General features: G+C 40.9%; 1 protein-coding gene across 2 annotated transcripts in view; it reads right to left on the bottom strand.

Annotated features, from left to right (window-relative positions):
• The window catches only part of LOC143031711 (TBC1 domain family member 2B-like), a 107033-nt gene extending 81301 nt beyond the window's left edge, over positions 1-25732 (bottom strand). Inside the window, exons 1-8 of one of the 2 annotated variants that reach the window (XM_076195906.1) lie at positions 25176-25732; positions 22504-22648; positions 15579-15792; positions 13867-14087; positions 10161-10288; positions 6774-6975; positions 4376-4635; positions 2450-2608 (exon numbers count right to left, since the gene is read on the bottom strand). In XM_076195906.1, the coding sequence (XP_076052021.1) occupies positions 2450-2608; positions 4376-4635; positions 6774-6975; positions 10161-10288; positions 13867-14087; positions 15579-15792; positions 22504-22648; positions 25176-25603 (1757 nt within the window). In that variant the 5' untranslated portion in view covers positions 25604-25732. Of the gene's footprint in view, positions 1-2449; positions 2609-4375; positions 4636-6773; positions 6976-10160; positions 10289-13866; positions 14091-15578; positions 15793-22503; positions 22649-25175 lie in introns of both variants that reach the window. The other variant, XM_076195905.1, reaches the window with a different exon arrangement.
• Positions 25733-26209: the final 477 nt, after the last annotated feature.

The raw sequence follows: 26209 nt of genomic DNA, 5'->3' as shown, positions 1-26209 counted from the left end.
ATTTTCCAATAATGGAAAACCCCAAAGAAATATTTGGTTTTCTTTTCATAGAGATTGAGAAGACTGTTAGAACAATATAAAGATAAATATCTTTATAGGTAATAGATTATAATCCTAGCCACACAACACATATTCCACAGTAAAACCCTCTTCGAATTAAATTATTTGTATCCTCATTTAAGTTATTCTTCTCTACTTTGACTTCCTTTTTCATGCCTTCATCTATTAAAATTTCATCTATGGGAAGGAATTGAGCTGTGGATTTCATGTCTGGAAGTTCTTCATGGGTGAGCGAATTCAAGGGAATTACCCGAGACAAATGAACATTACCACTTTCATTCCTTACATCTCTCACACTCGACCCAAGGCAGTAGGTGAGATGCAGGGATGACCCATCATCCAGGAGGAGCCAAGATAAGAGGGAGGAGGGGAGGTGGATGGGAGTGGAGTATGTGGGGGATGGAATAGGTGGGGGTGGGATTATGTCTTTTGAATTTGGCTACCTCCCTTGTAAGGGGAAAAAAGCTCCTTGGGATATGTATGTATGTAAAGAAAAGTTATCCTTCTCCCCGTACACAAGTGGAGGGAGCAAAGTCCAGACATACACCAACATCGTAAACATTTGGGTCATGAGCAACGCAGCAAGGCACAGAAACAACAGGGCAAAATTCACAGTAATGGGTATAAACTGGACAAATTTAGATTTAACCCATTCAACTCCGATGACAAGATGTCTTGTCATTTGGTCAAATAAAACAAAAAATCATAAAACACCAAAATGTTTGATCAAACACCAGAAAAATATGACGTCAGTCCTCGCTTCGCTGCGAGCGAAGCGAGGATTGACGTCATATTTTTCTGGTGTTTGATCAAACATTTTGGTGTTTTATGATTTTTTGTTTTATTTGACCAAATGACAAGACATCTTGTCATCGGAGTTGAATGGGTTAAGAAGGAAATAGGCAAGAATTGGTTTACTAATAGGGTGGTCAATGAATGGAATAGACTTAGTAATCATGTAGTGAGCGCTGAAACTATCAGCTGTTTTAAGAAAGGATTAGACAACTTTATGGATGGGGATGACAGGTGGTGGTAGATGCAGAGCTGCTTAGTGTAGGCCTTATGGTCTCTTGCAGTCTCCTTCATTCTTATGTTCTCTCCCGCAGCAGGACCCGACAGCTGCGGTCAGTGTATCCCCTTTGCTTCACTGTATGGCGACCTTACTCCCTCCAAAGTCAACATACAAAATTGTCAAGCATTAGCGGTACCAAAACCTCCATAGGCACTGTAGTTCTGAACTCAATTACGCTTCCAAGATGTGGAAGAAAACGATCAATAATGACGATTCGGTTTAATATCACAAACTCCCCCTATCAGGAGGCTAGGACGATGCCCCTTACAGAGGACTTGGTAGCATGGAGTTTCATGAACCTGTGGCAACAAACCAATACTGTAGTGTCCCCTTAATGCATATAGCATTTTTGTAAAATAAAATTACTAATCTTGGTCAAACCATTATAATCAAATCGTATATTGTAAATAATATTCCCACATATAAGGACGGCCCTTGTAAAAAAAAAAAAAAAAAGTATCAGTGTGATATTGTTATATAAATTGTACAAAGTAATGAAATATTGATTGTATATAATTTACATCATGGCAGACAGGAAGCCCAAAGAGAACATAAGAATGGAGACTGCAAGAGACCATAAGGCCTAAACTAGGCAGCTCTGTATCCCTCACCACCTGTCATCCCCATCCATAAAGTTATCTAATAGTTTCTTAAAACAATTAATAGCTTTAGTCCATTCCATTTGTTGACCACACTATTGGTAAACCAATTCTTGCCTATTTCCTTCTTAAATCTAAATCTGCCCAGTTTAAATCCATTACTGCTAGTCCTGCCCTGTTGTTTTAATATGATAACCTTGTTTGCATCATCCTTGTTAAAGACTTTGATCCACTTGAACACCTCTATTAGATCACCCCATACTCTGTGTCTTTCCAGAGAGTGTAAGTTAAGGTGCCTAAGCATCTCTTTTTTAAGGCAAATTTCTGAGTCCATGTATCATGGTAACTAACCACACCAAACCATGCCCTTAGTCCGCAGGGTTGCCAGATTCTGAACACAATATTATCGTACAAGTATTTAATAAACAACGAAAATTATCCTACAAATCATACAAAATATAGAAAAGTATCGTACAAACTGTACGATAATGAGGAACACTATCGTACATCGTACAGAGGGTTAAATAATCATATAATGTATGATAATCATCGTACGTATGGCAACCCTGTTGGTCCGACTTGCACGTGGCTGAGTTCGAACCGCCATCACCTTGACCTCTATCTCGGGTAGCGATGCTGTAACATGTGAGCATCCCTGAACGAGGAAATAAATTCCACGAATAAATTCGAGACTTCTGAGGAACATCAAAGAACTTGCCTGAGGTCAGGAGAACCCTGCGACTGGACGACGTCTTGCAGGAGGCGAGAGACAATGGTCGGGTCATGGCGTGCGGTGTCAGGGCTGTGCAGCTCGTTCAGGAGAAGCAGGTACTTGCTATGTGTCTGGTAGAATTTCGCCTCCCACTCGGCCGACTCTCTGTAAGGGAGAAGATTTTATTTTTTAAGTGACTTTTTTTTTTTTTTGTAAATACAGATCAAAGCTACCAAACCAAGCAATCTAAGATACAGCAACACCTAAAACTCGGCTATAATTACGTGCCTTCTAAAACCTGGCAGAACACCCAAAATACGGCATCATATCTCCCAGTACAGTCACTTAGCACCACTATGATCATTTCCCGCCACCAGTTTAAGCGTGGCAGTTTATTGCGACAGTATTGTGGCTTGGAGTCCTCTGTTATTTCGTGTATCTACAGTATCTCCATAACCCTACCATTACGACTCCCAAACGTCAAGAAACAAAAAGTCGGAAATTTCTATTACTCGGCTTGGTGCTAATCTCGAGGGAGCTTCGACCTGTACAGGACGATTGTCCCTTAGTCTTGTGCACTCAGTGCCAGATAATTGCAAAAGGATGGGTTGTATTGACAGAAGCGATCTCCTGATTAAAGATGGGAGGGCTTTATGAAGTCATGGGAACGAATTAACCACTTCAGTACAACTCGAAGTCTCACACGCAGCACTGGCTGCCATATGTACAATTCATCACACTACTCACATTATAAAATATAGTCGCTGCTATATTACTCGTTTGCTTTTACTCTTAGTGATAATAAATATAGAAAACGTGATCATGCCAGTTCACAGAATCTGGGGCTAACTCATGTACAACTATAAAAAAAAAATACATACATACATACATATACCAAGGCTTTTTCCCCCTTACCAGGGGGGTAGCCAAAAAGGACAAGGCACAAAAACATTCCCACCCATTTCATCCCCGAAAACACTCCACACCCCTCCACCCTCCCTCCCATCTTAGCACCTCCTAGATGACGGGTCATCCCTGCACCCTGTCCACTGCCCTGGGTCAGAAGCAGTGTTGCAGGACACAGCACATCCACAGCAAGGCCGCTTCATTAAATCGGCGACCCCCCCTCTCCGTCCCCCCATGCAAAAAAAATACATACATACATACATATACCAAGGCTTTTTCCCCCTTCCAAGGGAGGTAGCCAAAAAGGGAAAGGCATAAAAACACTCCCACCCATTTCATCCCCAAATACACTCCACACCCCTCCCACCCTTCCTCTCATCTGAGCACCTCCTGGATGACGGGTCATCCCTGCACCCCGCCCACCGCCCTGGGTCAGAAGCAGTGTCGCAAGACACAGTACATCCACAGCAAGGCCGCTTCATTTAATCGGCGACCCCCCCTCTCCGTCCCCCTTTGCATATAAGGAGAGTACGGGGAGAAATCCCTTCGGGCTGCGTCAAAATTTACTCACACATACTACCCCACCCCCCCCCCACCCCCCCGCCCATTCCTCCTCATGCAATCACAACATCATCCATATACAACCATTCTCCACTCACCTCTGTCTTCCGTCCTCTCCCTTCCTTCCTCAACAGACATTCCCCTCTTCCCCAAAGCCCCCTTCACCCCATCCATCCACCTCATCCTAGGACGTCCCCTCATGTTCACTCCCTCCACATCTGCCTTCCATATATAATATGATCAAGACACTGACACCGGTAGTGTTCAAGTACCCACTCGCGCCTCATGATACCTACATAAGCCTCGTCATACCGAAGTGGTTAAGAGATCATGGAAGTTAACTAAATGCTAAGTGGGGGTGAACCTGATACAGCCCCACATACTTTCAGGGCCCGGGGCCACACGACATGTAAATCCGGCCCCGTCTCCCACTGAGACAAACGACTCCAGTACGGGCAAACTTACACGATCAGTTTCTGCTCCCTAAGACTGGCCTGTTCCCGTAGGTGATTGAGGTCGAGGATCTCCTTGTTGAGGAAGCTGTTCTGATTCTTTAATGCCGTCAGCGCGTCGTGAAGGGCCTCTTCATCCACTTCCACCATCGTCTGGGTGCTACGCGACAGCCGACCGTCCAGATTCGGTTGGAGGAAGGGTCTTGTGAGCCCCTTCGAGACCTTCAGGTCCTCCAACTGGTGCGTCAAACTCATGATTGCTTTATCTTTCGCCTGCGGAAAATATTCTGATGTTAATGCGGTCATTACATATGTATTCCCTAATGAGGGAACAAGTGAGGTTCGTATTTTCTCGGCAATAACCAGTGTTTCTATCATTAGGGACGACGGTGCATGGTTTTTCTTCTTATCCAAACGGACTAGTAATACTTGGGAAACCCGTAGGAATTTTTGTACGTGGAGCAAATTAAAGATTAAATCTACTGGGATTTCTTAATTCATTCACATTTTGAACATGTGATTTTGGAATAACACGAGGTATAAAAAAACGTAGTATTTTTCAAATTACACAGACTATTTAGAACACGATGTAAAAAATTTATGTGATTTTTACATTACCTATCCCTTGCATAATTCAAGAAATCCCAGTATATACCAAGAGATTTCTCCCCCTTATAAGGGAGGTAGCCAAGCCAAGGTCATGTACCTACTCCCTTTCCCCCCTCCCCCTCCTATCTTAGCTCCTCCTGGATGACGGGTCATCCCTGCATCCCGCTCACTGCTCCGGGTCAGAAGCAAATTAGATATATTATACATATATGGGGACAGAGTGGGGATGCTGATTTATTTGTCTTATCATTTGTCATGGATGGGGTGGTGCGAGAGGTAAATGAAAGGGTGGTGGGTCAGGGATTGGAGATGGTTAAAGAAAATGGAGAAAAGTGGGAGGTGAGCCAGCTGTTGTTTGCGGACGACACTGCGCTTGTGGCAGGATTGGAGGAGGGATTGAGGAAGTTGGTGACAGAGTTTGGGAGTGTGTGTGATAGAAGAAAGCTGAGGATAAATGTGGGTAAAAGTAAGGTGATGAGATGTACAAGGGGCGAAAGTGGCAGCAGACTGGAAGTGAGCATTAAGGGAGAGCGACTGGAGGAAGTGGATAGTTTTAGATACTTGGGCGCAAATGTGGCAGGAAAAGGTGGGGTGGAGGTAGAATGTAGATTGAGAGAAGCAAGTAAATGCCTTGGTGGATTAAAGAGTGTAATGAGGAATAGACATTTGGGAATGGATGCTAAGAGGAGACTGTATGAAGGAGTGATTGTGCCAACAGCACTGTATGGGCCAGAAACATGGAACATAAGAGAGGAAGAGAGAAGGAGTTTGAATGTGTTTGAGATGAGGTGTCTGAGAAGTATGATGGGGGTTACTAGGCTAGATAGAGTGAGAAATGAGGAGGTGAGGAGGAGAACAGGGGTGGAAAGGGAGTTGGGAGATAGGGTTGATGAAAGAGTATTAGGATGGTTTGGACACATGGAAAGAATGAGTGAAGAAAGACTAGTAAAAGAGGTATGGAAGGCAGATGTGGAGGGAGTGAACATGAGGGGACATCCTAAGATAAGATGGATGGGGTGAAGGGGGCTTTGGGGAAGAGGGGAATGTCTGTTGAGGAAGGACGGGAGAGGACAGAAGACAGGGGTGAATGGAGAATGGTTGTATATGGATGATGTTGTGATGCATGAGGTGGAATGGGCGGGGGGACAGGGTTGAGGTAGTATGTGTGAGCTCCCTGTCTTCTCCTTTTATGCATGGGGGGATGGAGAGGGGGAGTCGCTGATTTAATGAAGCGGCCTTGCTGTGGATGTGCTGTGTCTTGCGACACTGCCTCTGACCCAGGGCAGTGGACAGGATGCAGGGATGACCCGTCATCCAGGAGGTGCCAAGATAGGAGGGAGGGAGGAGGGTGGAGGGGAGTGGAATATATGGGAAATGAAATGGATGAGAGTGATTTCTATGCCTTTTTCTTTTTGGCTACCCCCCCCACCCCGTGTAAGGGGGGAAAAGCCTTTGGTATATGTATGTATTTATTCATTTATTTGTCATTATTATGATTTTTTCCACATCTGACCTAGATATGGACCAAAAGGTCTCCTGTTGGCATGCTCTGCCTTTGTAAACCTTTGTAATGAAGCAGCCTTGCCATGGATGTGCTGTGCCATGCGACACTGCTTTTGATCCAGGGCAGTGGCAAAGATGCAGAGATGACCCATCATCCAGGAGGAGCCAAGATAAGAGGGAGGGAGGGAGGGGAGATGGATGGAAGTGGAGTATGTGGGGATGGAATGTGTGGGAGTGGATTTTATGTCTGTTTTTTTGGCTACCCCTCTTGTAAGGGGGAAAGGGTCTTTGGGGCATACCTCAATCAAACATGTGAGCATGGACAGTTTCTCTTGAAGATGTTCTTGATGGACCATGGCGCCCTCCAGCTGCGTAGAGAGTCTCGACGAGGAACTACCTTCCTCCTGATGTTGAAACTCCAGTGCGACGATCTGCCGGTCCTTCTGACGCAGGATCGCCAGCAGGTCGCTGTCTGTTAGGTCGGAGTGGTCCAACGCCGACCTGAGGGAGAAGACACCGTTGGATGTATTCGGATAAGAGGCAAGCATCAGTCATCACAATAACTTTATATTTCCTTAACCACTTCAGTAAGAGTCAAATTTTTGGCTGCCATACATATGATGCATCACACTACTCGCATTATAAGATACAAAGTCGCTGCTGTATTACTAGTTCTCTTTAAATCTGAGTAATAATAAACACAGAAAATGTGATCAAAGTAGTTCACAGAATTCGGGAGTCACTCAGCTACAACTTAAAAAATAAAATATATTATCAAGATGCCAACATTGGCATCCCCATGTACAGGAATACCTCACTATACGACCGAGTGCTATAAAGTAGGCAATCCAAACGTTGGGTGCATATATGTGTAAGCCCTCAAGAGGAGGGAGGCAAAAATTGAGGGGGGTGAGGGGGTTGACAGGGTCCATGAACACAACCCTTCCCCCCTATTATTTACATATACGGAAAACCCACCTCCATATACCAATTTTTGCATTGCGACCAGTCAGCTGGGAACACAACTCGGTTGTATAGTGAGGTATTCCTGTATTACTTGTTCTCTTTTACTCTGAGTAATAATAAACACAGAATCTGGGGATAACCCATGTAAGGTACGCATACCAATGGAGACGCACTTGCCCTATGCAGACGCAATTACACAAAAAACTTCTACCTGCCGATGGTGAATAGATAGGAGGACAATTATAGGCTAAAAAATCACTTCTTTATCCCCTCATAATGTGATTTTTTGAGCCTATAATTATGCCCCTATCTATTCACCATTGGCAGGTAGAAGTTTTTTGTGTCAAATGCATCTGCAAAGGGCAAGTGCGTCTCCATTGGTACGTGTACCCTACACCTACCTAAAATATATATATATATAATCAAGACGCCAATGACGGCATCCTCATGTACTCACTCATGCCTCATGATGTCTACGTAGGCATCATTGTACCAAAGCAGTTAAACCGAACAAATGTACCCACTTGCCAAAGCGGATAAACTCGACAAATGTACCCATTTGCCAAAGCGGTTAAATCCAACAAATGTACCCATTCGCCAAAGCGGTTAAACCCAACAAATGTATCCACTCGCCAAAGCAGTTAAATCCAACAAATATACCTACTCACCAAAATGGTTAAATTCAACAAATGTACTCACTCGCCAAAGCTGTTAAACCCAACAAATGTACCCACTCGCTGAAGCAGTTAAATCCAACAAATGTACCCACTCGCCAAAGCAGTTAAATCTAACAAATGTACCCACTCGCCAAAGCGGTTAAATCCAACAAATGTACCCACTCGCCAAAGCGGTTAAATCCAACAAATCACACAAATTCTATCACTGCTGAACCAGGTACTGGCCTGTAGCAATCGAATGTAATGAAAGACCAACGACCATTTTTGCTTTCCTTCACTGGGAGAGACATCCATGAGAACATACACACACACACAAACAATTTGACAAAGTACCTCACAATCGACTTGTGTGGAAATTGGAGAATGTTGGATAACTGAGAGGCAAACTACTAAAATGGATGAAAGACACACGAGGACAATAATAAAAGACAAGATGTCAAGCCGGAGAGCAGTAATAGTGGAGTTCCACAAGATTCAGTGTTTGCACCAATAATGGATCATGTCTATATGTTAATGACATGATGGAAGGAACAACAAGCTATTCCAGCATGTTCGCAGATGATGCAAAAATCACGAGAAGAGTGAAAAATGAGGACGGTAGAATATTGCAAAAAGATCTGGACACTATGTTTGCATGGAGCCAAGAATGGAAAATGAAGTTCACTATAAAATAATGCAAAGTACTGGAAATGGGCAATAGTGGCAAAAAAGAAAAAAAAAATCTCAATCTATTCCTTGTGAAGTGAACCCATTACAAAAGTAAAAGAGGAGAAAGACTTGGGAGTCTTGATAAAAGACAACCTGTCACCTGACAGACATATCAGCAGGGTTGTGGGAGAGACATATGGACTACTGCAGAAGATCAAAGTGGCATTCCATTACAGTGGGACCTCTCATTAACGGACGTTAATTAGCTGTGTTTGCGGTGTTTTCCCTGTGTTTTCAGTGCTGTTGTTTAGTGCGTGCAATGTGCGTGCAATCACTATGCCACCCAACAACCACTCCAAAACACCAAAAACATCACAAACACAGCTTATTTACGTCCGTTAATGAGAGGTCGCACTGTATATGGATGAAGAGATGATGAAGAAACTCACTGAAGTCCTGATACATCCAAGACTGGAATGTGGATCAGTGGTATGGTCCCCACACAGAGTGAAGGATATAAGCAAGATTGAGAGAGTACAAAGGGCAACAGCCAAACTGGTCCCCAGCCTGGCAGATAAACTGTATGAGGAGAGACTAAAAGCAGTGGGTCTGCCAACCTTGAAAGATCAAAGAGAGAGAAGTGACATGATTCCAGTGTTCAGGTCACTAAAGGGGATAGATTGCACTGATAGATGAGATCTCCTGATTAAAGATGGGAAAGCTTTAAGAGGTCACAGAAGTAAATTAAGAAAGACCACATACAACTTTCCATACAGATGCATAAATACTTGTAGTTTAGGAAATGATATAGCTCAAGTTCAAACAATACATGAATTCAAATCTAAATATGATAATTGGAAATCAAGGTTATAGATTGAGTTGAAACTGTACATGAATTTGAGGGTGGGTATGATAAAAAAAAATTGGTAAATACACACACACAAATCACTGGTGAGAAATATAGTAACACATTTGTAAATCACAACTAACACCGCAGTCGGACAAAAGAAAGAGTTGAGTGAGCGAAAGTATATATTTCGATTGCTAACTGCAATCCTCTTCAGTAGTACCGTGTTAGTTGTGACACACACACATACATATACCAATGGCTTTTTCTACATTACAAAGGAGGTAGACAAAAAAACAAAGATATAAAATCCACTCCCACTCATTCCATCCCCACATATTCCACTCCCATCCACCACCCCTCTCTCTCTCCCTCATATCTTGGCTCCTCCTGGATGACAGGTCATTCCTGCATCTCGCCCACTGCCCTGGGTCAGAAGCAGTGTAGCAAGATGAACACAAATATACATACATACATATACCAAAGGTTTTTTCCCCCTTACAAGGGGGTAGCCACAAATACACACAAATAATGTATTAACGTCGTACCAGGTATCATTCTGTCGGTGGAGGGAAGCCAGCTCCTGCCGCAGGAGATCAATGACCTGTCTGGAGGCACGTAACTCGTCCTGTGTGGCCACGAGGTCTTCCTGGGTCGAGGACAGCTGCTTTCGGAGCTGCAAGGAGTGTTGGAAGAGGCAGATAAATAACAGATAAATAGATAAAAAGATAAAAAATAAAAAGCTTATGGGAATATTTTCAAGGTTTTTTCTTGAAGGAGGAAGAGGAGGAGGAGAAAGAGGAGGAGGAGGGCAGGGAGAGTTCATGAGTTCTTCAAGTTCTCCTGAAGGAGGAGGAGGAGCAGGAGGAGGGAGAGGAGGAGGAGGAAGAGGAGCAGGACAGGGAGAGTTCACGAGTTCTCCTTGAGGAGGAGGAGGAGAACATAAGAATACAGGAGACTGCAAGAGACCATAAGGCCTACACTAGGTAGCTCCGTATCCATCACCACCTGTCATCCCCATCCATAAAGTTGTCTAAGCGTTTTTTAAAACAACTGATAGTTTCAGCGCTTACTACATGGTTACTAAGTTTATTCCGTTGATCGACCACCCTATTAGTAAACAAATTCTTGCCTATTAAGGCGGTTGCTCCATAGAACAGTAGTAACGTACAGAAAATTTTGTAGGCACGAGGAGGAAGAGGAAGAGGAGGAGGAAGAGGAGGAGGAGGAGGAAGAGGAGGAGGAAGAGGAGGAGGAGGAAGAAGAGGAGGAGGAAGAGGAGGAAGAGGAGGAAGAGGAGGAAGAGGAGGAGGAGGAGGGAGAGGGATCTTTACCCTTTGGCCCCGATTCATCCACATCTGACCGCAACTGCATTTATTTTTTTTTATCATACTGTACCTTGGAAAGAGCCCTATTTTTTTGTGGTTTGATGTTTTGTATATATATATATTTATTTGGATATAATGGAGTAATTGTAATGAATTTTCTCCCATCTTTAATATTACTGCATGATGGGATGGAGATGGGGAGGTTGCCAATTAAATGAAACAACCTTGCTGTGGATGTGCTGTGCCTTGCTGCATTGCTTCTGACCCAAGGCCGTGGGCGGGATGCAGAGATGACCTGTTATCCAGGAAGAGTCGAGATGTGAGAGAAGGAGGGAGCTGTGGTGAATGGGGGGTGGAATTACGTCTTTTGATTTTTGGCAACCTCCCTCGTAAGGGGGAAAAGCCCTTGGTAAATGTACATACGTACGTAATGGAGTAAACAGCGAACTACAGCGAGTCCTCCTTATACGGTAATTCTTTATCCGGTAGATTCACAGTTATGGTATTTGGTAATTACTACCCTCGATGAGATGTGCAAGGGGTGAAAGTGGCAGTAGACTGGAAGTGAACATTAAGGGAGAGCGACTGGAGGAAGTGGATAGTTTTAGATACTTGGGTGCAAGTGTAGCAGGAAAAGGTGGAGTGAAGGTGGAGGTAGAATGTAGATTGAGAGAAGCGAGTAAATGCCTTGGTGGATTAAAGAGTGTAATGAGGAATAGACATTTGGGAATGGATGCGAAGAGGAGACTGTATGAAGGAGTGATTGTGCCAACAGCACTGTATGGGGCAGAAACGTGGAACATAAGAGAAGAAGAGAGAAGGAGTTTGAATGTGTTTGAGATGAGGTGTCTGAGAAGTATGGTGGGGGTTACTAGGCTGGATAGAGTGAGAAATGAGGAGGTGAGGAGGAGAACAGGGGTGAAAAAGGATTTGGGAGATAGGGTTGATGAAAGAATATTAGGATGGTTTGGACACATGGAAAGAATGAGTGAAGAAAGACTAGTAAAAGAGGTATGGAAGGCAGATGTGGAGGGAGTGAACATGAGGGGACGTCCTAGGATGAGATGGATGGATGGGGTGAAGGGGGCTTTGGGGAAGAGGGGAATGTCTGTTGAGGAAGGAAGGGAGAGGACGGAAGACAGAGGTGAGTGGAGAATGGTTGTATATGGATGATGTTGTGATTGCATGAGGAGGAATGGGTGGGGGGTGGGGTAGTATGTGTGAGTAAATTTTGACGCAGCCCGAAGGGATTTCTCCCCGTCCTCTCCTTATATGCAAGGGGGGACGGAGAGGGGGGGTCGCCGATTAAATGAAGCGGCCTTGCAGTGGATGTGCTGTGTCTTGCGACACTGCTTCTGACCCAGGGCGGTGGGCAGGGTGCAGGGATGACCCGTCATCCAGGAGATGCTCAGATGAGAGGGAGGGTGGGAGGGGTGTGGAGTGTATTTAGGGATGAAATGGGTGGGAGTGTTTTTATGCCTTTCCCTTTTTGGCTACCTCCCTTGGAAGGGGGAAAAAGCCTTGGTATATGTATGTATGTACTACCCTCGATTCTATTTACAGTAAGAAAATTTTAACAGATACGGTATCCGCTCGTGTTTTGAAGAGGAAAGAGCAGGGAGAAGGTACATCTGCCATATCCTATTATTACGTGTTATAATGGGTTCGGTATACTCAAGGTCCATGTAGACAGGTCAGCCAGCCGAGCGGGCCGAGCGCGGGCGAGGAGGGGTGATGACGTCATTCACGGCATACCTCCCAGCCACTCACAGTACTGACTTGAACTTAACCACCTTTGGAGCCTGTTATCTCTTCCCCTCCCCCCCTTTTTTAACTGCATTACATATTACCTACATGCATTACTAATTAGATGAACCTAAGAGACTGTGTAATCTCAGTTTCTAATCCACAGAAAGCAATCCACGTACTTATAGAAGAAGAACCTCTCAAATACATTGGTGGTTATATTGTTAGAAAATTTAACACAAAATATCCTCACTTATACCACAAAGCAAGTGACTGTAGGCCTACCGGCATGGCTAAAACATGGATTGATGAAGTAAACAGAGGTGGATTGTATGCTCTTGCTGACACCTTCTTTTCCCAATTAACAACTATGAGAGAAACATTTAAAGTAATACACAGTGACAGTCTCAAGGAAGGAAAAGAGTGCTTGAAAACACTTGTTCGTGAATTAGAAAATGTTGGACGATGTGCCTCATGATGTCTTATCATTTTTTTTGCCAAAATATCTGTGTACTTTAGAATTAGGAATCTAAATAATAACATTAAGACAAATAAGAAAAAACATAAGTCATGCAAAGGTCAAAACAGAGAGCTAATGAAATTGACCACATGAATGATATGTAGTTTACTTTTTCATTAGGACCATATTACCTGTTTTCCTTTGTTGTTTATGTTATGAAAGTGGTTTATATTCAATAACAAATATTGAATATTTATGCTAACATTATGAATGGTGTGAACTTAATTTTTCTTTGTATTATGACTACTGTTTGCCATAATTACTATGAATATATTTGTGCTTACAATAGACACTTTAATATTCCAAGTGTTCATCAAATTAGTAATGCATGTAGGTAATATGTAATGCAGTTAAAAAGGGGGGGAGGGGAAGAGATAACAGTCTCCAAAGGTGGTCAAGTTCAAGTCAGTACTGTGAGTGGCTGGGAGGTATGGCGTGGATGACGTCATTACCCCTCCTCGCCCGTGCTCGGCCCGCTTGGCTGGCTGACCAGTCTACATAGACCTCGGGTATACAGTAATTTCAATTTGCGGTAAGGTTTTCAGGAACGCATATGTACCGTATAACGAGGACTTACTGTATATCAAGCCAAGGAAGTAGTAAAAGACGGGAAGGGTTGAGAATCCCTGGAGCATGACACAAAGAACCTGCGGCACAAACCTGGTCGCATCTGCGGCAGGCTACCGGAGGACTTATCCCACCACACGTGTCCAGACCGTCCCTGTTCTCCGTCGACGGTGATCTTTTCACAGCCCTGAAGGACTCTCGGAACTTTTTGCCGAACTTGCCGAAGCTGTGCTGTTCCTCTATGGGCGAGTGCGGTGACGAGACACGATGACGAAGGGGTGACGGACTTAAACTGGAGGGGGACTTGGATCGTCCTGCTGTGGAGAGAAGTCGAGGCTTTAGATCTCAAAATGAATTACAAACGATCGATCAACTTTAACGGGGTCTAGGGTCATGGATTTTTTTAGCCGACTTGAAATCGTTTGTCAGAAGGACGGGAGTGGAGAGACCTGATTTGCAGTGAGTTCACAGTACATACGTATACCAAAGGCTTCTTTCCCTCTCACAAGGGGGGTAGCCAACATCAAAGGCACAAATCCACTTCACTTACTAAATACCCCATAAAAGCTATTGTAGGGTTAATGCAGGTAAACCTAACAGAGGAAGATTGAAAATATGTATTATATTATCTTTGATTCCTGTTCAAGGGGTCACCAACTTCAAAAACCCTTTCACCCCATCTTGCCCCCCTCCCATCAGAATGTAGGACACAATATTTGAGAGAAAAAATATATATATATACATATATATATATATATATATATATATATATATATATATATATATATATATATATATATATATATATATATATACACACATATACACTGAATGGTTCCCAGTCATCAATTAATATATATTTTTTTCAACCACAAATCACTTTTAATTCCATGCCATCGCAGTCAAGACTGAAGAATCGCTCGATGGAGGCATCCGTTGGAAATTGAAACGTGGACGAGCTGAGGATTCGAACCCAGCTAACCCGTAACAAAGTTACAGTGACTTAAACCAATACCCTTGATAGCTTATTGGTTTAAGTCACTGTAACTTTGTTACAGGTTAGCTGGGTTCGAATCCTCAGCTCGTCCATGTTTCAATTTCCACAGGATGCCTCCATCGAGCAATTCTTCAGTCTCGACTGCGATGGCATGGAATTAAAAGTGATTTGTGGTTGAAAAAAAAAAAAATGTATATATATATATATATATATATAATAATAATAATAAAATAACAATAAAATAAATAAAAATACTTCTTGGTTTGTTTGGCAGCAGGCTTGAGAAAAAAAAAAAAAAAAAAAAAAAGCACCATCAGACACATTCTTAAAAATACTTCTCAGTGCAATTGGCAGCAGACTTAAAAAAATAAAATAAAATAAAATAAATAAATAAATAAACGTACCATCGGAAACATTCTTAAGAATACTTCTTGGTGCGTTTGGCAGCAGACTTGAGAAACAGAAAAAAAAAAAAAAAAAAAAAAAGTACCATCAGACAGATTCTTAAAAATACTTCTCGGTGCGTTTGGCAGCATACTTAAGAAAAAAAAAAGAAAAAAAAAGTGTATCACACACATTCTTAAAAATACTTCTCTGTGCATTTGGCAGCAGACTTAAGAGAGAGAAAAAAAAAAGTACCATCCGAAACATCGTTAAAAATACTCGGTGCGTTTGGCAGCATACTTGAGAAAAAAAAAAAAAAGTACCATCAGACACATTCTTAAAAATACTTCTCGGTGCGTTTGACATCAGACTTGGGGGGGGGGAATAATAATAATAAAAGAAATAAACAAATAAACAAACGTACCATCAGAAACATTCTTAAAAATACTTCTTGGTGCGTTTGGCAGCAGACTTGAGAGTGCAGACAACGGGCTGGAGGAGGAACTGGGCGAGGGGGTCGAGATGGGCTGAGTGGGCTTTGCATCTTTCGGAGAAATTGGCATGAGCAAATCGTCCAGGGGATCTGCCCTGGGGCCCTCGTCATCCGACGAGTGGTGGAGGAGACCGCTATCAGGTCGCTGGAGAAGTTAATAATGAATTTTATGGCGAGGGAGGAAAGCGGATTTAACCCCTTCCATACGGTGCCGCACACGTAGGCGTCATGGGGAGCGAGTGTATTCGCGAGGCTGCCATATCGGCGTCTTGATTATATTTATTGTAGTCTCCCCTCCATAATGACATTCTTTCTAATTCTTTTGTAATCGCATTTTCTATGGTTATCAAAATTCACGGGTGAAGAGAGAACGATCGATATAAGCAGTGACTATATTTTTTGATGGGCTTATTATAACGACAGGTCGTACTGATTGCATTGGTTGCTGCCACCGATATATAAGTCCATGACGCCTACGTGTGCGGCACCGTATGGAAGGGGTTAACGGTAAAACAGTGTGGTGAAACATAACAAGCACTCATGCATGTACACATGAAGAGGAAGAGAAGACTTCCTAAATTGTGATAAAAGAAATACAAGGGCACACCAAAAACTAAAAAAGGGCAGTTATAGAAGAGACATAAAAAAAAAATAATAATAAAAAAAAAAAAAAAAAAAATCTACACAGAGTGGTGGATGTCAACAACACTGTGTGCAAATACTATACACGAACATAAGAGCAAACTAGACAATGCGAGATACAAAGACGGAACACCATGAGCGTAGTTCCCCTTCCCTTAAGATACAACCGGGTAAAATACTTGTTAAATACATGTAAATACCTAATTGTAGTCTACAGGAAAAGAGCATTGCTCATTGGGTTCAGTCTTCTATTCTCTAACTTTCTAGAAAACCTAGACTCAAATTCATGTACAATTCCAACTTAATCTATATCTTTGATTTCCAGTTATCATACTTAGATCTGAACTCGTGTGTTCTTTGAGCTTGGGCTACATCACCTTCTAAGCTATTCCACATATTTATACGTCTATATGGAAAACTATTTCTTCACATCCTTTCAACATGTGGTCTTTCTTAATTTACTTTTGTGACCTCTTAGAGCTTTCCCATTCCGTGACCTCTTAGAGCTCTCCCATCTTTAATCAGGAGATCTCTTCTATCAATGCAATCTATCCCCTTTAGTGACCTGAACACTGGAATCATGTCACCTCTTTCTCTTCAGTCTTTCAAAGTTGGCAGACCCACTGCTTTCAGTCTCTCCTCACATGGTTTATCTGCCAGGCTGGGGACCAGTTTGGCTGTTGCCCTTTGTACTCTCTCAATCTTGCTTATATCCTTTACTCTGTGTGGGGACCATACCACTGATCCACATTCCAATCTTGGATGACTGGAGTTTCGATGAATTTCTTCATCCATATAATAGAACTCTAATCTTCTGCAGTAGTCCATACGTCTCTCCCACAATCCTGCTGATATGTCTGTCAGATGACAGGTTGTCTTTTATCAAGACTCCCAAGTCTTTCTCCTCTTTTACTTTTGTAATGTGTTCACTTCCCAAGGAATAGTTTAAGAATGGCCTTTTGCCACTATTACCCATTTCCAATACTTTGCATTATTTCATGGTGAACTTCATTTTCCATTCTTGGCTCCATGCAAACACAGCATCCAGATCTTTTTGCAATATTCTACCATCCTCCTCATTTTCCACTCTTCTCGTGATTTTTGCATCATCTGCGAACATGCTGGAATAGCTTGTTGTTCCTTCCATCATGTCATTAACATATAGACATGATCCATTATTGGTGCAAACACTGAATCTTGTGGAACTCCACTTTTTACTGCTCTCCGGCTTGACATCTTGTCTTTTATTACTGTCCTCGTGCGTCTTTTAAAAAATCTTTAATCCCTTTTAATAGTTTGTCTCTTAGTCCTCCGACATGCTCCAATTTCCACATAATTTGACTGTGATGTACTTTATCAAATGCCTCCTCTGGGTCCAGGTATACACAGTCCACCCAGTCCTCTCTCATGCAGCACATCAATCACTCTCTGTCGGAATGTTCATCTTTTCAAGATATTTGGTCCAACGATCTTTCACAATCCTTTCACATAATTTCACTAATGTGCTGGTCAGTGATACTGGCCTATAATTTAGTGACATTTCCTCATTTCCACATTGTGAATTGGCACCACGTTTGCCCTTTTCCAATCAAGCGGAACAATCACTTCTTTCAATGAATATGTAACAGGACTCTGGATGTTGTCCATTAGCTGTTCCCTACATTCTTTAAGTATCCAGTTTGAGATCTCATCAGGTTCTGAAGCTTTTGTTACATCCAATGATCCCAAGAGATTGGCCATTTCCCTCACTTCAACATTTATATCTGCTAAACCTGCTCCTCTCACTTCTGGAGAAAAGTGAGGGGAGCAAGTAAACCAGTAAGTGTGTGTGTATTTACCTAGTTATATCTTACAGGAAGGGGAGCTAAGCTTGTGCTGTCCTGTCTCTGTATCTCACAGTGTCTGAATTGTTCTTAAGTTTGTGTATTGTTTTTCCAAACACTATCATTTCATCCAGTTTGTTCCATACAGCCACCACTCTCCGGGGAAAGCTGTTCCTTTTCAAGCCTCTTCTTTAACTGTCCTTTTTTTAGCTTCTTTCCGTGTCCCCTTGTATTCCATTTTAGTAAGTCTTCTCTATCTGACTTCCATACCTCTCATGATTTTATAGATGGTCAAAAAGTCTCCTCTTTCTTTTCTTTGTTCCAGGGTTGGTAACTCTAGTTTTGACAATTTCTCTTCATATGACAGTTCTGAAAGTGTGGGGGCCATCTTTGTAGTTGCTCTTTAGATTCTTTCAATTTTCCTTATATTATTTTTGGTACTAGGTGACCATAGTGAGCTGCATACTCCAGTCTTGGTCTTATCAGTGTGATCAGTATTTTCGTGACAATTTCTTTGTCCAAGTAAAAAAATGCCACTTTCATTGACCTCAGCAAGTTGTAGGTTTTTCCAACAATTTTGTTTGTGTTTGTCAGGGGACATGTTCTTTGTGATGATTACTCCCAGGTCTTTTTCAAATCCCACTTTTTACTTCCTTTTCACCAATTTTATATTGTCCTGATATCCTTTTTTTTCTCTCACTTTTTCCATATTCCATTATACTACATTTCTTGATGCTGAAGTCCACTTCCCACTTCTGACTCCATTCACAAATTTTGTTCAGATCTCTCTGCAGTAACTTAGTCTATTTCAGTGCTCACTTTTCTCAACAATTTTGCATCATCAACAAAGAAGTTCATGTAACTGTCTATACCCTCATCCATGTCATTCACATAAACAGCAAACATTATTGGAGCCAGTACTAATCCCTGTGAAACTCCACTAATCACCTCTTCCTAAGTAGAACCTTTATCTCTGAGCACTACTCTCATTTTCCTTCCATGCAGGAAATCCTCAATCCATTCCAGTAGTTTACCTTGTACCCCTCCGATGGTTTTCAGTTTTCTTAATTTTCTATGTGGCACTTTATCAAAAGCTTTTTGTACATCCAGGAAAGCACAATCAACCCATCTGTCCCTTTCCTGTATTATATCTAATAGTCTTGAGTAAAAGCAGATCAGATTTGTGGCACGTGATCTTCCCTGTCTGAATCCAAAATGTCTCTGGTTTTGTTGTTCTCCTCCAGATATTTTGTCCATCTATTTTGACAATTTTTTCAACAAATTTTGGCTATGGTAGTTGCAAGGGAAACGGGTCTGTAATTTGTCAGGTCTTCCTTGTTTCCTCCTTTATATATTGGTATGATGTTGGCCTTTTTCCAGTCTTCTGGTAGTTTTCTTTCTTTAAGTGAGCATCTTGTTATATATTTTGCCTACCAGTTCTTCTTTACACTCCTTTAGTATCCAGTTTGCAATTCCATCTGGGCTGTGCAATTTCCTGACATCAAGGTTTGTTATTTGGTCCATTATTTCTGCTCATGTTGCTATTATTTCCCCCATAGGGAGGGATCTCACTTCTTGCCCTTCATCCCAGTGCCATACATTTTCTCTAGTCAAAACAGACTTGAAATGTTTACTCATGACCTCAGCCATTTCTATATCTTTTGTGTATTCCATGTTCCCTTGGGGCAGTTTCTCTATTTCTTGCTTGTTTTTAAATTTGCCATTCACATATCTATAGAATAGTTTTGGTTGATCCTTACATTTTTCTATTGTGTTTTTCATAATTTCTTTTTTCTTCCCTGCATATTTTTACATATTTGTACATTTCATTTATATATATTTGCCACTTTCTAGGATTTTCCATCTTTTCAAAGCTTTTTTTTATTCCCCTCGCTGTACATTCTGTTAAACCAACACTTATATGCCTTTTCCTGTTTTTGTCTTGGTACATATTTATCTCCCTCTTCATTATAGATTTCCTTCAGACCCTTCCATTTTTCTATCACTTGCATCTTTTCATTGTGAAATTTATCCCAACCAGTTTCTTGAAAAAATTTCTTAGGTTTCACAAAGTCCTTTTTACTATATACCAGTCTCTGTTTTCTGTATTTCTCATTTCTCTCCATATATATTTCCTCTAGTTTTAGCTCAAGTAATATGTGGCCACTCTTCCCAATTGTTGTTTTGTATTCAATTTCATCTACAATTTCAGGTTATGACATAACGAATAAATCTAGTCTCGATGGTTCTTCATTATTTCTATATCTGGTGCTTTCCTTTACCCATTGTGTCATTGTATGTTCCATAGTCTTGTCAAGTAATATATTTCCCCATAATTCCTCTACACCTTTCACTGTCATCTCTTCCCAACAGATTTCTTTGCAGTTAAAATGTCCCATAACTACCCTGCTTCCTCCATCTTTCAGCACCCTATTTAATGAAAGCCTTGTACAGTACTACCTCTCATTAATGGACTAAAAGGGGGGGTAACGGTGTCCGTTGATGTGAATAATCCGTTGATTTGGAGTGGTTTTTGGGTGGCATAATAGTGATTGCACGCACTAAACAACAGCATCAAAAACACTGAAAACACAGCAAAAACACAGCAAATTAATGTCTGTTAATGAGAGGTAGTACTGTATCTTCTAACATTTTAGAGTAATCTCTCTCTCTCTCCAAGAACCCACTTTTGAAGGCACATAAATCACAACAAACTCTCTCTTTTTCATGTCATTATCGTCAACTCTTATTGTGATCATTTCCACTATTTGTATGTGTTTGTGTGTACCTAGTTTACCTAGTTGTACCTTATGGGAAGGGAAGCTAAGCTCATGGTGTCCTGTCTTTGTATCCCTCCATATCCAATTTGCCCTTAAATTCTTGTATTGTTTTTGCACACACTATTGTTTCATCTAGACTGTTCTCTACATCCACCACTCTGTGGGGAAAACTGTTCTTTTTCAGGTCTCTTCTATAACTGTCCTTTTTGAGTTTCCTTCCATGTCCTCTTGTGTTTCTCTTATCCCATGTGTGTGTGTGTGTGTGTGTATTTACCTAGTTGCATTTTACGGGAAGAGAGCTATGCTAGTAGTGACCTGCTTTTGTATCTTTCCACACCCAGTTTGTTCTTAAAGTCATGTATATTTTTAGCACTCACTGTTTCCTCATTCAGCTTGTTCCAGATATCTATCACTCTGTGTGGGAAGCTATTCTTTTTCAGATCTCTTCTGTAACTGTCCTTCTTAAGTTTCTTCTCGTGTCCTCTGGTTTTTCTTCTGTCACACTTTAGTAAGTCATCTCTATCAAGAATTTCCATCCCTTTCATAATTCTGTAGATGGTTAGCAAATCACCCCTTTCTCTTCTTTGTTCCAGGGTTAGTAGATTTAGTTTACCCAATCTTTGTTCATGTGTGTGTGTGTGTGTGTGTGTGTGTGTGTGTGTGTGTGTATTTACCTAGTTGTATTTTGCGGGAAGGGGAGCTATGCTTGTGGTGTCCCGCCTTTGTATCTCGCAGTGTCTAGTTTACTTTAACTCATGAATGGTTTTTGCGCATACTATTTCATTATCCAGTTTGTTCCAAGTGTCCACTACTCTATGTGGAAAACTGTTTTTCTTCAGTTCTCTTCTGTAGCTATGTTTTTTTATTTTCTTTCCATGTCCTCTTGTGTTTCTCTTGTCCCAGTTTAGTAAGTCCTCTCTATCGAGTATCTCTGTGCCTTTCATGATTCTGTAGATGGTCAGTGTGTGTGAGAGAGAGAGGGGGAAGGGTACACACCTGTCTCTTAATCTAGCACTTGCCAACTGTCACTTCGCGAATTGACTCCCCAGGACATAAAACACCACCAATTCCCAAAGTGGGTTTATGTCCAGGACCCAAGCATCCACACAAGTAGCAGCTGGCGAGTGTTGGATTAAGAGACCGAGGTGTATGCCATTAGCACAAAAAGTAGCGGCTAGCGAGTGTTGGATTAAGAGACTGAGGTGTATGTCATTACTGGAGGTAATCTGTCACTCTTTAATTCACGTGTCTGCTTGGCAAAGGCATTAGGCAGTCGCCAGCATGATTCAAATCGGTATATGTGGGGTAGTTATCTATTTCGTTTCTATTAATCTATTTATTCATTTATTCTTAATTATCTATTTATGTTTTTTGATGTTAAATATATATAGTTATCTATTTCATGTATACTTTGTTATCTATTTATATACTTTCAAATTTTTCACTATTATTATTATTTCTTTTATGTTCAATACATATACAAATGGAGACCTTTTATCACGATTTCCAAGAACAAATCCTGGATACGTCCTTAGGGTACACCAAATCCCCAAAACACTATTTCCGTCACTGATATTCCCCAAATCCAACACCTTTCTGCCAATCACTTACCCCAGTTGACGGAGTCCTCTTTGCAGGGGTAGCCGCATTGGTACGTCGATGACTGTACTCCTTACGTGCCTTCTGCAGCTGCATCAACCAATGCAGCTTCGTTGCTGTCGAGTCCGCCTCCAGCACTGCCTCCGAGGATCCCCATCTAAGAACAAATTATGGAATGAAATACACTGCACTAGAAAATATAAGATAATAAAATTAAATGGAATACAGTAAAATTCCTTTTATCCAACCTTGGTGGGACCTACCCTAGATCAGATGTTTGGACGTACAAAAAAAAAAAAAAAAAAAAAAGTTTGAGACATTTTCACTTATCTACGGTACTAAGGATAATAAACAACAACAGAAAGGAGGAGAGATAACCGCCAAGGACCAAACATAAACAAACACTGAAATGCCCATAAAAATAACAGGCAGCAACAGCAACAACTAAACATCCGCTCAACGGTTGTATATTTCGACAAATTCAACTTTCATCCGACTTGGGACATTGAAGAAAAAAGTCAGATGTTTGGACTAGTTGAATGTCTAAAGGTCAGATAAAAGGAGTTTCACCATACGACACAATGGAATACAGCAAACAAGGCGAGAATTGGAACTGCCTAGTGTAGGCCTTACGGTCTCTTGCAGTCTCCTTCATTATGTTCTTAATTGGTTTACCAACAGAGTTAATGAATGGAATAGACTTAGTAACCATGTAGTGAGCGCTGAAACTATCAGTTGTTTTAAGAAACGGCTAGACAACTTTATGGATGGGGATGACAGATGGTAATGGACATGGAACTTTCTAGTGTAGGCCTTATGGTCTCTTGCAGTCTCCTCTGTTCTTATGTTAGGTAAAAAATCCACAGAAAAGCTACCAGGCATAAATTGGATAAATGTACAATACAATTGTACATTAAATACATTTTGCCGCCAATTTCTGTAAGTGTAAACCTGCAGCAGCCATATGGCGGTTAAATTGGTCGGTAATTTTTTAGAAGTGCACTTCTACGCGGTATAACATTAGAAAATTAAATATTAATTTTGTAAATTATGATACATCAGTGTAGTGGATATTTTTCTTGGCAGAAATCAATATAAAAAATGTTGCTAAAAGTTATGAAGAAATGAACAAATTTCCGTCAACTCCTTTGGACGCCATCTTTGTTTTGGTGGTTGGAGATGATGACAATGTCCTAATGACCTTTAGATTTGCAGGTACCGCTTTACTAAACGCATGTTATATTAGGTAGGTAGGTAGGTTAAGTTAGAATAGACGAATTCTAGTCTGAACATGCTGCCTACAAGTCTGAAAAAATAATTATAATAAAATAAAGGTCAAAGGAGCCCTGACTATTTTACCGCATTATACGAATTTTGCGTTAGAATCAACAGAACACGCAATAATTTCCCCTTATCCTTTCTGCAAAAGGGACATTACATAACATTTTTAAAATCCGTTTAATAAATTATTTCGCAAGCCAATAGCTATAACACACAGTAAGGGATGGTGGTTGGAGGTTACGACAATGACCTGATGGCCTCTAGAATTACAGGTAATGCAGGTCATGTTAGGTTAGGTTAGGTTAGAATAGACAAATTTATCGTAATTCAATTTCTTCAAACTCTGCCTCTACCAAAACAAAGATGACGTCTCAAGTAGTCGAAGCAACTATGTTTGTTTATAGCTCTTAGCAACTTTTCATGTTATTGATTTCCGCCAAGAATAACGTACGTTACATTTTCTATTGCTATATCGTGTAGGCATGCACTTCTAAAAATTTACCGGTTAGTTTTTCAATTAGGGTTACAATTTCATATATTTCAGTTAATAAGTACAAAAAGCACCACCTGAGTTCACCTTCTGTGGGTACTCCATCACAGAAAAAAAAAAAAAAAAAAAACATCCCTCATTACAGTGCTACATTTATAGGTACCAAGGCCCTCATATGGGGTGCATATGCCCTGGGGCGGCACATTTAGGAGGGCAGCAATTCTAGTCTGGACATGCTGCCCACAAAGCTGAAAAAATTATTATAATAAAATTAGGTCAAAGGAGCCCCGAATATTTTACTGCAATATACGAATTTTGCGTTAGAATCAACAGAATACGAAATATTTTCCCCTTATCCTGTCTGCAACAGACATTAAATAATGTTTTTAAAATCCGTTTATTTATTTCGCAAGTTGATAGGTATAATAGGGAATACGGAATGGTGGTGATAAGGGAAGGGGAGGGAGCGTCACTGAGGACTCTGCCCCGGGACGGCACTTAGGCATGTAAGGGCTCCGATAGGTACTGGAACTATTGATATGCTGGGCACCATTATGAAGGAGACTGCAAGACCATAAGGCCTACACTAGGCAGTTCCATGTCTATTACCACCTGTCATTGTTGCATCTATATGAATCATGTACAAGATATATTACGAAAGTGATAATAACTATTGATAGATGACACCGCATCCCTGGTTATATATGGTCACCATCATTAATATCATTCACTACATAAATATTGCCATAAGTCATAACACCACCTATAATTATCAAATATACGAACTTGGGGAAATTATATTATTCTAAGATGAATAGTATAATGAGAAAAAGACAAGTTCATATTGTAAAGTATTTTCACCAAAAAAAAATTCCCAGCATTACATAACCATGTAGATACATATTCTGCTTACCTGATTGAAAATTGACACTCATTGCCATTGTCCACGTCATAACTGAATGAAGCGATGGAAATGTCGATTTCTCCCAATGGTTCGACGCCATTTTTGTGTTTATAATAATATAAACGACAAGTTTTGTCAGAGTAAACAAACCATCTCTGCCTCCTCTTAGTCGACGTTTTGGTTCCCAAACCTGGGACGGGAATCGAATGTAACCTCGATATCTTGGTCAAATAGCCACATAAACTATAATCACCGCTTGTGGTGGTCTGTTTCCTCTTAACTGATTTTTGGCACGTTTCTTCTTCTTCTTCTTTTCCTGGTTTCAAAGTTTCATCTTGAGAATCTGGGGGCCCAGCATTCGAGTCAGTGTCACATATTTCATGAAACACTGACCTACTGTTTTGTTGTTCATCTTTGGCATTGGAACTGCGTTCCATAGTGAGCTTGTATAGTCTTTGGTGTTGTTTACCGTTCGGACAAAGAAAGTTATCATTTCCTGTCCGAAAGTCATCTGTGTCATTCACAGGATACACCCATCCTTAACCACACGTAAACAAACTTTGCTATAGATGTCGGAACCATCGCTTATAACTGACAGTAGAAAGGCTTCAATACTCTTTGTTTCCGAGCTGACGTAACTTTTATAAATGCTGATACCTTATACACTCTATAACAAAATATTGTCATTTACTTATTACATTAATTTGGCGGGACTTACAAGTTTTGCTTATTCATTCAACTAAAAGTTAAACATCTTGTAATCTTTTTGAAATAGCCTAATTTACCTTGTAATCTTATTTTTACAGGGTAGAGAAAATATCCCTAGTATATATTACATTAATAGGGCGATACTTATAAGATTGGCTTATCAATTCTTCTAAATATGAAACTTATCACAATAATTTTGAAATTGATTAATTAGCTTAGTAATCATACATCTACAGGGTAAAACATTCCTAATCAGATAATTGGAAAAGATAACAGTGACCCCACACTTCGATATCAACTGATTAATCTTTTATTGTATAATTAGAAAAATGTCC

The sequence above is a fragment of the Oratosquilla oratoria genome, chromosome 12 (assembly GCF_046742065.1).
Source record: "Oratosquilla oratoria isolate Oo_2021 chromosome 12, ASM4674206v1, whole genome shotgun sequence".
NCBI lineage: Eukaryota > Metazoa > Arthropoda > Malacostraca > Stomatopoda > Squillidae > Oratosquilla > Oratosquilla oratoria.
This window is presented reverse-complemented; position numbering and strand designations above follow the sequence as displayed.